The sequence below is a fragment of the Urocitellus parryii genome, chromosome 2 (genome assembly GCF_045843805.1).
Source record: "Urocitellus parryii isolate mUroPar1 chromosome 2, mUroPar1.hap1, whole genome shotgun sequence".
NCBI classification, from domain to species: Eukaryota; Metazoa; Chordata; class Mammalia; order Rodentia; family Sciuridae; genus Urocitellus; species Urocitellus parryii.
This window is the reverse complement of record NC_135532.1, coordinates 95888499-95901607: the sequence shown is the minus strand read 5'-3', so window position 1 is coordinate 95901607 and position 13109 is coordinate 95888499. Positions and strand designations below refer to the sequence as shown.

The window sequence follows — 13109 nt, the reverse complement described above, 5'->3', positions numbered from 1 at the left end:
GAAAAATCTCAGATTCATCTTTGACTTTCTTCTACCACATCTCACATAACCATTTAAATTTCAAGTCCAACCATTTTAATTTTAATTAATTCTAATCCTTCCCAACCCTGCACACTGCTGCCACCTTGGTTCAGGTCTCATAAACTCTTGCATGGATATTATAAACTCAGTAAATAACCAAAGTTCCCTCTCTCCTCATAATTTAGCATCTAATCTTCCTAAAGCAAATGCTGGTCACAAAGCTCCATTCAAAAGGCTCCTGTGGCATACAGTGTGTATGCTACAAAATAAAGCTCTCTTGATCTCAACCTACCTTTGTCCATAACTTTATTCATTCATGCACTCCAAGAGCCTTTCTAACTGAACCACTGCTACTCACTCTAAAAGTGCCAGTTTCCCATCTTTGTGCTTTTGCTCACTCTGTCCCCCAAACCAAGAAAGCTCTTGACCCATCTTTCACCATATTCCAAACCTATTTTATATCAGATGCCAGCTCTTTCAAGAAGTTACACAGAGCTTAACCATTTGTAATCTTTTAAAATGTATAATATCTCAATATATATTATCTATTATCTAGCCTTACAAAGTTAGCAGGGAGGGTTCCAGTATTATCCCTATTTTATAGATGAAGAAACAAAGGCTTGGAAAGATTATGAAACTTGCCCAAGTTCATGAATCTATTACGTAGTAAAGACAATGAATCCTGGGCACCCACTGGGCTTATAGCTACGTGAGTATGAGTTTTATCTCTGCTAGTTTACTAACAGTTCTTTAAGATTAGAATTTATTGTTAATTTATAACTAAGTAGTGAATGAATAAATGAACCTAAATTTAAAATTGGCATTTCCCCACCTATACATAAAAACTTTACAATAATTGATTGTTGTAATAGCAATAAATAAAATGCACCATCATTTGTTATCTAAATCACAAAGGATGGTATTTCTGATCCACAGATCCACAAATATCCAAATACTTAGCTGCATTTAATGATATTCTTTGAATATTGAAGGATTACAAAAATATAATCCTCTCTTTTTAAAGCTTATTTTAAATTCATTAATTTTAATTATTTATTTCTCATTTTATTTATTTAATTATTACATAATTACTAAGCAGCCTCAAGTGCATCAAAAATTTTTGGGGTTGTTAAATCAACTAGATTTCAGTTTTATGTTTTGCATATGAAAGCCATAGTCTTGGTGTGTGTATGTGTGTGTGTGTGTGTGTGTGTGTGTGTGTGTGTTTAGTTGTTTTCCTTATAAGTTAACAGCATAACTGGAAGTAGTTTAAAACAAAAAGGAACATCAATATGACTATATGTGCATGGAAGTCTACAGTCAGCAGCTTTGTATAGTTTATTAAAAGGTAATTTTTATATTTATTCATAATTGTCACAGGACATTTTGACATTAGCCCAATGTTTGCTATGAGTTGTCAATGAATTAGTAACTAACTGCATCACCAAGCACGTGTTTCAGAAGACATATGTCAATTTACAGGATAATTTGATTACTTTTTATGCTATTAGAAAAAAAAAGATGACACATTTAAGCAAACTGATATCCATGAATAGCCAGACCTTTGGGTAGCCTAAAAATTACCACTTCTGATCAAGAAGAATGTTATCACATATAATATCACTCCCGAGGTGAGTGTTACCACAGGCACCTCAGACTATCCACTTTATCTGTGTATGTTCACCTTTTCAATTTCATCTGTATGATTTTGTGGATCTATAAAACATTTAAAATCCTATATATCTTACTTTTTACCTATAGAATAATCATAAAAAAGTTTTAAAATATATCATTGAGGGAGAGATGATAAACAAAAATTCTAGATAACCGAAACTCATAAAACATACTTTGACCTTCATTATCAGATATTTCACATCAAAATTGACTTTCAGTCTCAATATTTATCTCTGTGAGGCCAAAGAATATCTTCCATATCAGTTACTTAGCTCTACTTGGGACATGGACCCAGCTAAACGTGCACTAATACATTCTAAGGTGACCACACAATTCATTTGTAGCATACCCAGGAATTTATAACTTAATCATGTTATAATATACAATGCATTCATAGTCTACTAAGATATCTGAGAATCAATTATAATTCACAGATGTCATATACAAGGAAATGTATTCAATACAAGTTTCTGTCTGTGTTCAGAGCCAATTTGATTTCTAGAACAACAAAAGTTATGAAAGTAAAACCTCTGGATATAATCATTAAACACTTGAGAAAAAAGAATAAAGATTTTTAAAAAGATGTTTCACTATAGCAACTTACCTTTCCGATGTTTGCTTTCAAATTTAATCAAAAAAATCACTTTTCAAACCCAGACATGACTGTTAAAATATATTCTGATCCCCAGGAGCAAATGAACATACCTCTCATGCATGTAGTCAAGTCCTAGCAACAGCTGGATAAACCATTCTCTTATTTGATTTTCTGAAAATATTTTCCCAGATCCTTTATATTCCTGAATTTTATAATCCAGATCTCGGCCCTAAAACAAAACAAAAAAAAAAATCACCTTTCATATACATTTCAGTTAAGACTTAAGATTTTTTTTTTTTTAAAGAGAGAGTGAGAGAGGAGAGAGAGAGAGAATTTTTTTAATATTTATTTTTTAGTTCTCGGCGGACACAACATCTTTGTTGGTATGTGGTGCTGAGGATCGAACCCGGGTCACACGCATGCCAGGCGAGCGCTCTACCGCTTGAGCCACATCCCCAGCCCAAGACTTAAGATTTTAAAGTCAAGCTTTTTTAATAATGGTAAATAAATAGCAGTCACTGTTTATCATAAAAAAGTGAGGCTTACTACTACTCGTAACTATCACTAATATTCCCTCCTTGACCAAACTCTAGCCATGCTCCTATGAGCCCTCTTTTCAACTAAGCCTCAACTTTGACTGCTAAAGATTTGAAGAAACACTAACCTCATTTCTAGCAACCCAAGTACCTATCCTTAGGATGACAGGAACCACCCCCTTAGAGTGTTTGCCTGAGAAAACACAGAGCAAAAGAGTTTACTGTTGATTCCAGAAAATACCTAAAGATAGGGCCCTTGTCTCCCTGAAGTCTTGGAAGGATGGAAGTCTAATTTTAATGATCTCCAGTGAGTAAACCTAATGGGTTTCACATGGGCCAACCTCCATGTTCCTGTTTTTGTAATCTGTTACTGCTCTAATTCTGCTCAGGATCCTGTAGTTCTCCCTCTCCTCTCCTTCATCCTCCCCGAAAACACCCTGTCACCTGTGCAGAAACTGGAATGGAATTCAGTTACTATCAGTTGCTACTGAATATAACCTAAACATCTGCCTGTGTTTATCTCTGACACCACTCAAGGGTAAAACCTTTATGCAGAAAAAAATTAACACACATACCTCCAACCAAAATCATTTTTATTACATTACCTAAATATGAACCCTAAATAGTGCCCTTACATGAATATAAGTTAAAAATGTAAGTCAATAAAATTCAAATTGGTGACATTAATGTAAAGTGATGATGTTTTGATGAAACTAAATTGGTGCTTCCATATGCTTTCAACACTGATTGTTATTATATTATTGTTATTATATCTATATATTATATATTATATTATATATAGATTCGAGTTTAACATATCTAAACTAACATGTGTAGGTAACTGAATTTTCCTTTTTTCTATTTCCAGAAAAACTTTAAGGAACACAACAAACTGTTGGAATTATTTGGGGTCCCAAACACATCATGTAAACCTTTAGTCAGTCTCTGTCCTATCATTTACTGGTGACAGGTAAAGTTATGATATTTACTATTACTGCCCCAAACTAACTTCGATCCAAACTACAAAACTAGAAATTGCCTGCAGTGTCTAAGATCCTTTCTAATTATGATTTTATTTATGCATTTTAATTACCATAGAAATGAAAACACTAAGTGTTAACTCCTCTTAGAGAACCCTTATACCTGGTCCCTTTTATTTTATAACACTGAGAAACTAGAGACAATTGAGAAGTGTTTTCTGAAGAAAGGATAGGTTAAATGCAATTGTGTTTGGTCTTTGTAGGATGTAAAACACAGGCCCCATGTAGAGGGAAAGAGGTCCTTGCCATGTCCACTGGGATCATGAAAGGAAACATGAAGCTACTCACAAAGTATTTATGGCAGAGTCCTTATTAGAATCAAAGGAAAAGCATTTACAGGCAATGAGACAATCCAACTGAAATTACTTGTAATCAAACAACATGAGGTCAACTGACTAATTCACTTGTAATGCATTTTTTATTTCCTTTCAGGATACTGTGCAAATATTTGCTCAGTGTTTTCTCTCCTCTCACACAGAGCCACAACAAGTCAAAAGTATATCAAACATTTGCTTGCAGCCTAGCTCAGGCAGTTTCCTTCTGAATTTTTTTGAGCCAAGTATATCAAAGTTTATTGTAATTCAAAAATACAGTGAATTCAATATTTGACTACTTAGCAAAAGACTACCATTTCCTTCTCATTCTCCACACCTACTTTTGCTCTCCTCTCTTAAAATTGTATCAGAATTATATTGCATCATATAAAGCTGTATTGTCATGTTTCTATAAGTTGTGCAAACATTTTTTTTTACAATAGAACATTATAATGTCCTGTAAAGGAGACATGAAAGACCTTCAAACAAAAAGTGAAGTGTATAGATGCTTGTGTGTGTGTGTGTGTGTGTGTGTGTGTATTTCCAGTCCCGTTTTACTTTCTGACAAAGAGGACTATATCAAATCTTTCCCTCAAACAAAAAAAAAAGTTTAAAACAAAAACAAATCTTCTTTCAATATCTCATAGATTTTTCTAAACATGGTAAAAATTCTTCAGTGGCAGAAAGATAATAATCAACATATCAACATATCCTCATCTCCTTCCTGAATAGCTCAGAAGAGTGGGAAGGAAGGAAAAGAGGGGGAAGAGATGGGAACAGAAAGGAGAGAAGGAAATCAAAAAAGGAAGAAAAGGAAAAAAAAGATAGGAAGGTAGAAGAGAGGAAGAGAAAAATAAAAACTGACCTTAAAGAAATACCAGGGGGGGGAACTGGGGTTGTGGCTCAGTGGTAGAGCCTAGCATGGGTGAAGCACTAGGTTCGATACTCAGCACCACATAAAAAAAAATAAATAAAATAAAATAAAGGTATTGTGTCCAACTATTGTGTACAACTAAATGTATATATAGATAGATATAGGTATATTTAAAAAAAAGAAATACCAATGGTGCACATCTGTAATCCCAGCAACTTGGGAGACTGAAGCAGAAAGATTGCAAGTTTAAAGCCAGCCTCAGCAATTTATCAAGACCCTCAGCAACCCTAAGACCCTGTCTTAAAATTAAAAAAAATTATAAAAGAGCTGAAAAGTGCCCCTGGGTTCAATCCCCAATGCAAAAAAAAAAAAAATGCAATACCAGTGAAGTTGACTGATAGCTAATTGTATCAATCTGATCTTTTCACTTTAGGAAAGCTATGCACAAGCATAGTTATCTCTATAAATATGTCCTTCACGGATATAATTATCTGCCCCAAGTGTAATAATATTGAAATTTGGAGAAATTTATGCATTAAATTGCATTCCTTTTAGAAATTTATCCCCAAATTGCAATACTGCTTTCCATTTTCTATTGTCATTTTAAACTGCATTATATGAACTTTTATACTTTTTTTTAAAAAACAGCTTCTGTACTGTCTTCTTTGTGAGTGAGCAGAATTGCTTCCTCTGGGTAATCCTGCCATAATGATATCATACCCTCTGGGCGACATTAATTGTTACTGCCAATCAACTCTTCACACTTTCTTCTCGTGTAGTGAGTAGAAGTTGTGTGCCTATTTCTTGCACTGATAGTAAAAGCACAATTTCCGCTAACTACATGAATACTTGTATAGACTACTGAGGGGGGGGTGTTGAGAGCCACAGCCAAAGGGGCCCCAGCAAACTTCCAGCTGCCAGCAAACTTCAAGCTGCCAGCTGATGATTGGCTCACAGTGGCCCCAGCAACATCTAGCTGATTGGCTCCTCTGCAGTCATGTTCATTGGGCTGTTTCCCTGCCCTTCAGACTGCCAGCTGATGATTGGCTCACAGCGGGCCCCAGCAACATCTAGCTGATTGGCTCCTCTGCGGTCATGTTCATTGGGCTGTTTCCCTGCCCTTCAGACTACGGAACTGCTCATTGGGGGACTTCTTTGGCTCCGCCCACGCGACCTAGCCAATGGGCCTCAAGAGCAGGAGGATTGTGGGAGGTGGTTGTTGGGGTGTGCGGGAGAGGCTTGTGGAAGCCGGTGGTGGCAGTTGGGCTCTGAGGGTTTTTCCTGAGGAGCTGTTTTGTTTGGCGTTTGTAGTTTTAAAAATAAAGTTTGTTTCTTTTGACAAGTGGCTCCTGAATTGTGCCCAGCCAGACTGCGGCAGGGGAATGCATCTTCCATAATAAGTCTCAAAGTGAAATGTCAAAAGGAGATACACAAATTTCTTCTTACCACTGAGTAGAACCATATGAAGAAATTTATCAGTTCTTAGCATTAAGTAGAGGACAATGAGTCAACAGGGAGATGAAAAACCAAAAAGTTAAATTAATCTGAGAGCTAGGCCTTGCACACAAGTTCCTCCTACAATTTTCTTTTATATATTCATCTCCAAGAAAACCTATTTGTTTTGCATTTATCATGTTTTTAATAAACACACTAGATTATTTTTTAAGGATTTAAATAAGATAGAATACAAAAAAATTTTGCTTTGCTAAAACAAAGAAAGAAAATTTTGTGAAGCAGTCTGATTTTAACTCAGCAATATGAAGATAATTTATTTCTTAGTTTCTCTAAGCTGTCTTACAAATAACAACCAAATGTTTTTGATGAAATGGCACACTTCTGTTCTTGCTACAGTATCTGTAAATTCATTTTGGTTTCTTAACTTTGTCTTTGAGGAATATTTAATGGTGACTTTTATTGCTAAGACAAATTTAATGAAGATTATTGACTTGAACTTGAACCAATATTAATGTTGCCCTTACTCTATTGCTGACAGAAAATGCTTTCCTTCACTAAAATCACCCCTCAAAAGTTATCACAAAAGCTTTGATGTGAACTTCTAAGGTTTCAAAAAACCTGTAGCCTAAGCTGCCATTTGGTAGATTAATGGTATCTCCTTGCTTCCCTATCCCTAGTTAGCTGACATCAGATGGACTTTGAAATATCAAGACCTTGAAGAAACAAAGAATGATTCAACTACAGTGTTCTAAACCCCATCTTTGATTGCCATGAAAAAGTTGTGAAAGGATTAGAATTTTAAAAAATTAAGCCATTTTTAAAGTTGTCAATAGAAGTACTTACAAGCAGTTTAAAAGACCAAAGTATAGCATCCTCAGAAGAAGCCTGAATGCAACAAAGCTGAAAAATAAAAGACTATATACAAAGGACAAAATCATCTCTATATCATTCTGCCCTATTTCTTCATTTTAAAATTAAAAAGCTTCCCTTATTAATTCAGTGAGTTGACATCTCAAAATGCAGTTTTTCCATACTCTATTATATCTCCATCCTTCTAATGTATCTCAAATTTTAGTGTGCATCAGAATATCAAAGTTTCTTCTTTATTTTAACTCAGCAGCATGAAAAACTTTTATTACTTTGTTTCTCTTAAGCTATGTTCCAAATAAAAACCAAATGTTTTTGATGAAATGGCACATCTCAGTTTAAAAAGTTCTTAGTACAGTATTTGCAAGTTCATTTTGGTTTCTTCCCCCCCCCCGCCCCCGCCACCCACTTTGGAAACACTTTATTGACTATTCTCCCTAGTTGGAGAATATATTTGTATGCAGATAACTAAGAAAAGTTCTCAGTTATTTTCTTTTTTATTGATTTTTTTAACAAAATGACAGTGGAATGCATTACAATTCTTACTACATGTATACAGAACAATTTTTCATATCTCTGTATATAAAGTATGTTGACACCAATTCGTGTCTTCATACATGTACTTTGGATGATGATGTCTATCACATTCCACCATCCTTGCTAATCCCTTGCCCCACTCCCTTTCCCTCCCACCCTTCTTCCCTATCTAGAATTCATCTATTCCTCCCATGCTTCCCCCTCCCTACCCCACTATGAATCAGGCTCTTTATACCAGAGAAAACATTCAGCATTTGTTTTTTGGGGATTGGCTAATTTCACTTAGGATTATCTTCACCAACACCATACATTTACCTGCAAATGCCATGATTTTATTCTCTTTTATTGCTGAGTAAAATTCCATTGTGTATGTATACCACATTTTTTTATCCATTCATCCACTGAAGGGCATCTAAGTTGGCTCCACAGTTTAGCTATTATGAATTGTGCTGTTATAAACATTGATGTGGCTGTGTCCCTGTAGTATGCTGTTTTAAGTCTTTTGGGTATAAATCAAGGAGAAGGATGGCTGGGTCAAATGGTGGTTCCACTCCCAGTTTTCCAAGGAATCTCCATACTGCTTTCCATATTGGCTGTACTAATTTGCAGTCCCACCAGCAGTGTATGAGTGTACCTTTTTCCCCATGTCCTCGCCAACACTTATTGTTGTTTGTCTTCATAATAGCTGCCATTCTGACTGGAATGAGATGATATCTTAGAGTAGTTTTGATTTGCATTTCTCTAATTGCTAGAAATGATGAACAGTTTTTCATATATTTGTTGATTGATTGTATATCTTCTTCTGAGAAGTGTCTGTTCAGGTCCTTGGCCCATTTGTTGATTGGGTTGTTTGTTTTTTCGGTGCTTAGCTTGAGTTGTTTATATCCTAGAGATTAGTGCTCTATCTGATGTGTGAGGGGTAAAAATTTGCTCCGAGGATGTAGGCTCTCTGTTCACCTCACAGATTGTTTCTTTTGCTGAGAAGAAACTTTTTAGTTTGATGCCATCCCATTTATTGATTCTTGGTTTTAATTCTTACGCTACACGAGTCTTATTAAGAGTTAAGGCCTAATCCCACATGATGAAGATTAGGGCCTACTTTTTCTTCTATTAGACACAGAGTCTCTGATTTAATTTCTAGGTCCTTGATCCACTTTGTGTTTTGTGCAGGGTGAGATACAAGGGTTTAATTTCATATGGATTTCCAGTTTTCCCAGAACCATTTGTTGAAGATGCTATCTTATGTTTTTGGCAACTTTATCTCATATAAAATAATTATAATTTGGTGGGTTAGTCTCTGTGTCCTCTTTCTTTGAGAAATATTTAATGGTGACTTATCTTGCTAAAACAACTTTAACGAAAAGAGTATTAATTTGAACCAATATAAATATTGCTTTCCTTTATATTGCATTTTGCATACTCCCATATCGTTGTAGGGACTGACCTTAGACCCTCATGGAGGAATGCTTATCTTGCTCATTGTGCAGCAGGGAAGTCCTAACATAGACTGCTATGTTTTGGGACACAGTGCTGTCAGAATACTCGCAAACGCCATTTCCTTGCTCTTTTGACAAGAGGTTATTCCCCTCTGGTACAAGTCAGCCTACATGGTAGTTTCTGAATTCTTGGTGTCTGGAATTCCATAAGATGATATGTTGTGTATCACTTCTGGCCTATCATGACTGTTATATGTAAATTGGTACATACCCACCATAAAAGCTATTTTTGCTGCACAATAAAGCAGATGCAGCTCTCTGAAACCATCTCCAGAGGGGTTTCACAATCCCCTCAAGATCCCCACAGTTGATGCTGAAAGGCAGGTCTCTCAGCACCAGACCAAATAAATACAGATTCTAATTCAGTAAATTTAGACAGGGCCATGGAATATATACTATTAATAAACATTCTAAGTAACTCTGGAGGTGGTTCATGATCACATTTTGAGAAACAACATTAGACAATAACACAAATGGACCATATTCTTAATATTTAGCCCATCAATAGCAACATTTTGTCCAATAGGTTGAATAATACAAAGGCCAAAAATGTACTTGGGAAACACAGGATTAAATAAAAATCAATTTATTACAATGTCATATTTTTAAAAGATTGTGATATAGCAAGGAGAATAGCAATAAATGGAAAAGGAGGGGACAGGAGAGGTCATTTGTCTCCTTCTTTCATTGTCGAACCTGAAATCACATTGTAAAACCTAGCAATTTGGAAGTTCACTATAATGAATTACATAAAACATAAGGAAATGTCAAGCTACGTTATACTCTTTAAAGCAGAATAAGAAAACCCAATTTTCAAAGTTATTAAAGAATGCAATACACTATTATGATGTGTATTTCTAATAATACAAATAAGTGTCCTCAGGTTTAGTTTCTAATTCTTTTCCAGATTCTTTTATTAGAGTTTATATTCTTCCTATTAAAATAAACATACACAAATAAGATGTCAGAACTTACTGTTATCTTAAGAAGTGACATGATATGATGTTTTCATATATAAGGCATGGGGTTATTTTTTACAATAAACTACTTTTAAAACTAGTTGAAATTATTGAGTCTATTTTTAACATTTATAATTACATAAATTAATATGACAATGAAGGCTATACCCCAAATGTCATAAGTTTTACTGGGCTTAAGGATTGCTTTATATTTATGAATTAGTAAAAACCATGAATGGATCATTATAGGTGTATAAAAACACAAGACACTCATATTAATTACAGTCCCCAAATAGAATAAGTCTAGACCTATAGAATCAGCACAGGAAACATTTAAGAAGGCCTCTGAATGGAGATGTCCAAGAAAATCAGACAGCCCTATGGGACCCTTCTATCTGAAGACAGCTGCCTCAATTCTAGCAAGGCAGGCCAGTATAAAGCAGCTCTAATGTGTGGGCTGCCCAATATGTAAGGCCACACCAGGAAGGATGACCATTAATCAATGTTAAAATGGTCCATTCGTCAGGAGTATCCCTTTTCCATAAACAACCAATTCCGGGTGGTAGTGGTTCCTCAAAGAGCTTTGGGAATATGAACAGTGGCTCTGAAGGTTAGAAAAGTAGCCCTGATGCACTAGGTATAAAGTTTTGTATGGAACCTCTGGGAGCTAGTAAGCCTAGTGGCTACATGTTATCACCAAATTCACCTACCCATCAGTCTCAAGATTATAAAACTCAACCCACTTAGTTTATTTAAACACTTCTGCATAAGCAAGAAATGTTAGAGAAAAAATTCAAATTTTCTTTTTATACTATAAACAAATTCTTGGAAAGTACTTGTCTCAAGTTCTGCTATCAGATCTATTAGTGTTCAAGAATTTGCATGTTTCTTCCTTTTGGCATGAATTCTCAAACTAATGACTGCAAGTCAAAAACTCAAACAGATAAAAATTAGTCTGCCTTCTAGAAAATTGTAGGAGGGGTTGGGGAAGAATAGCAGTGAAAAATGAACTATTATAATGATAACCTCTGTCATTGAAAGTCTACTAGAAGCAAAACTCTGACAGTCACTTTTTCAATACTCCTTCCTTCAAATCCTTATAAAAACTTACAAATAAATAAGGTGTTGCTATCCTACCTCATGACAGTAAAAAGAGCGAGAAAATATAAAAATTTGTGTCAAGGAAATGAACCAAGATCAATGTCATAGTCCATACATCTTCCACTATTTCAAATCCATTCTTTTATTGAGAGGATATAAATTACTAATGTCATCCATATGTTAAAATACATACCTGGGTAAAGAGATATACATGTGACTTGGAATATATGTATGTATTATTGTGTGTGTGTGTGTGTTTAAATAAAATAGAAACAGAGATTTATAAGCCAATAAGCCAAGAAAAGGAGTACCTTCCCCAGTTTTGGTCCTGGTCCTGACCCATCCTAGTCAAAATTCAGTAATATCCAGTCCTGTGATCGTCAAAAAATCACTCTGTGACTCTGAGGTCCTGTTTCTTCATATGTAAAAATTCACTTCTCAACAAAGAATGGGTATATGTTAACAAAACATAGAATCCAACCTGGAGAAGTTCCCTCAAGTTAGAACAATATGAGCAACAGAAACAATAATGATAGTATTGGATCATAACTTGTAGAATAAAATACAATTAAATAAATACACCAATGGAGAAGAAAGAGCTCTTCTCCATAATCGAATCTCAATTAGTAAGTGTAAGAAGAATAAGGGAAATAATAATAATAATAGTAATAGTAATAATAATAATAAATAATAATAATCACAAGCAAGCAAAAAAATCACCACAGTAAAAATCACTGCAGGCAACTTCTATTGAAAGATACTAAAATCAATAGGTGAAGATTTGAGTAGGATATTACCCTAGTAATTTCACCATGGAGAAACCCAGAAGACAGAACCTTAATAAAGTGATCAAAGTTAACATCATTAGTAATAAAATATACCAACATGTTGAACTCCTGACATGACTCAGTAAGAAGGATATCACTATTTCTGTGGTAGTCATGCCCTGAATAAAGAACTTCAATCTAATCATGAGAAAGCATTACACAAACCCAAACTGACAGACATTTTACAAAGTAACTTGATAGTATGCATAAAAGTGTCAAGGTCATACAAAAGTAAGGCAAGAAAGAGTGACTCACAGATTGGAAGAGATCAAGGAAGCATAACTAATGCAATTAAGAATCCTGAATTGGATCCTGAAACAGAAAGAAGACATCAGGGAGTGGGACTGGCAAAATTTTGATTTCCTGGTTTTGATAACTATACAACGGTTATGTAAGTGGAAACTTCAGGAAATGTGTTTAACTATAAACACATTACAATTAAAGGTGAAATATTCCTTCAGATCTTATAAACACATATGAAAAATTGTGCTCCTTATGGATAATAAGAATTGTAATGCATTCTGCTGTCATGTATTTAAAAATAAAATCAATTAAAAAATAATAATGGATGCCACATTTTTTTTATCCATTCATCTATTGAAGGGCATCTGGGTTGGTTCCACAGTCTAGCTATTGTGAATTGTGCTGCTATGAACATCGATGTGGCAGCATCCCTGTAGCATGCTCTTTTAAGGTCTTCAGGGAATAGTCCAAGAAGGGCAATAGCAGGGTCAAATGGTGGTTCCATTCCCAGCTTTCCCAGGAATCTCCAAACTGCTTTCCAAATTGGCCGCACCAATTTGCAGTCCCACC

General features: G+C 35.0%; 1 protein-coding gene across 1 annotated transcript in view; it reads right to left on the bottom strand.

Moving 5' to 3' along the window:
* Positions 1-13109, bottom strand: part of Nek11 (NIMA related kinase 11) — a 347795-nt gene that overhangs the window by 246398 nt on the left and 88288 nt on the right. The window contains exon 4 of the mRNA XM_026383853.2: positions 2401-2519. Coding sequence (XP_026239638.2) covers positions 2401-2519 — 119 coding nt within the window. The remainder of the gene's footprint in view (positions 1-2400; positions 2520-13109) is intronic.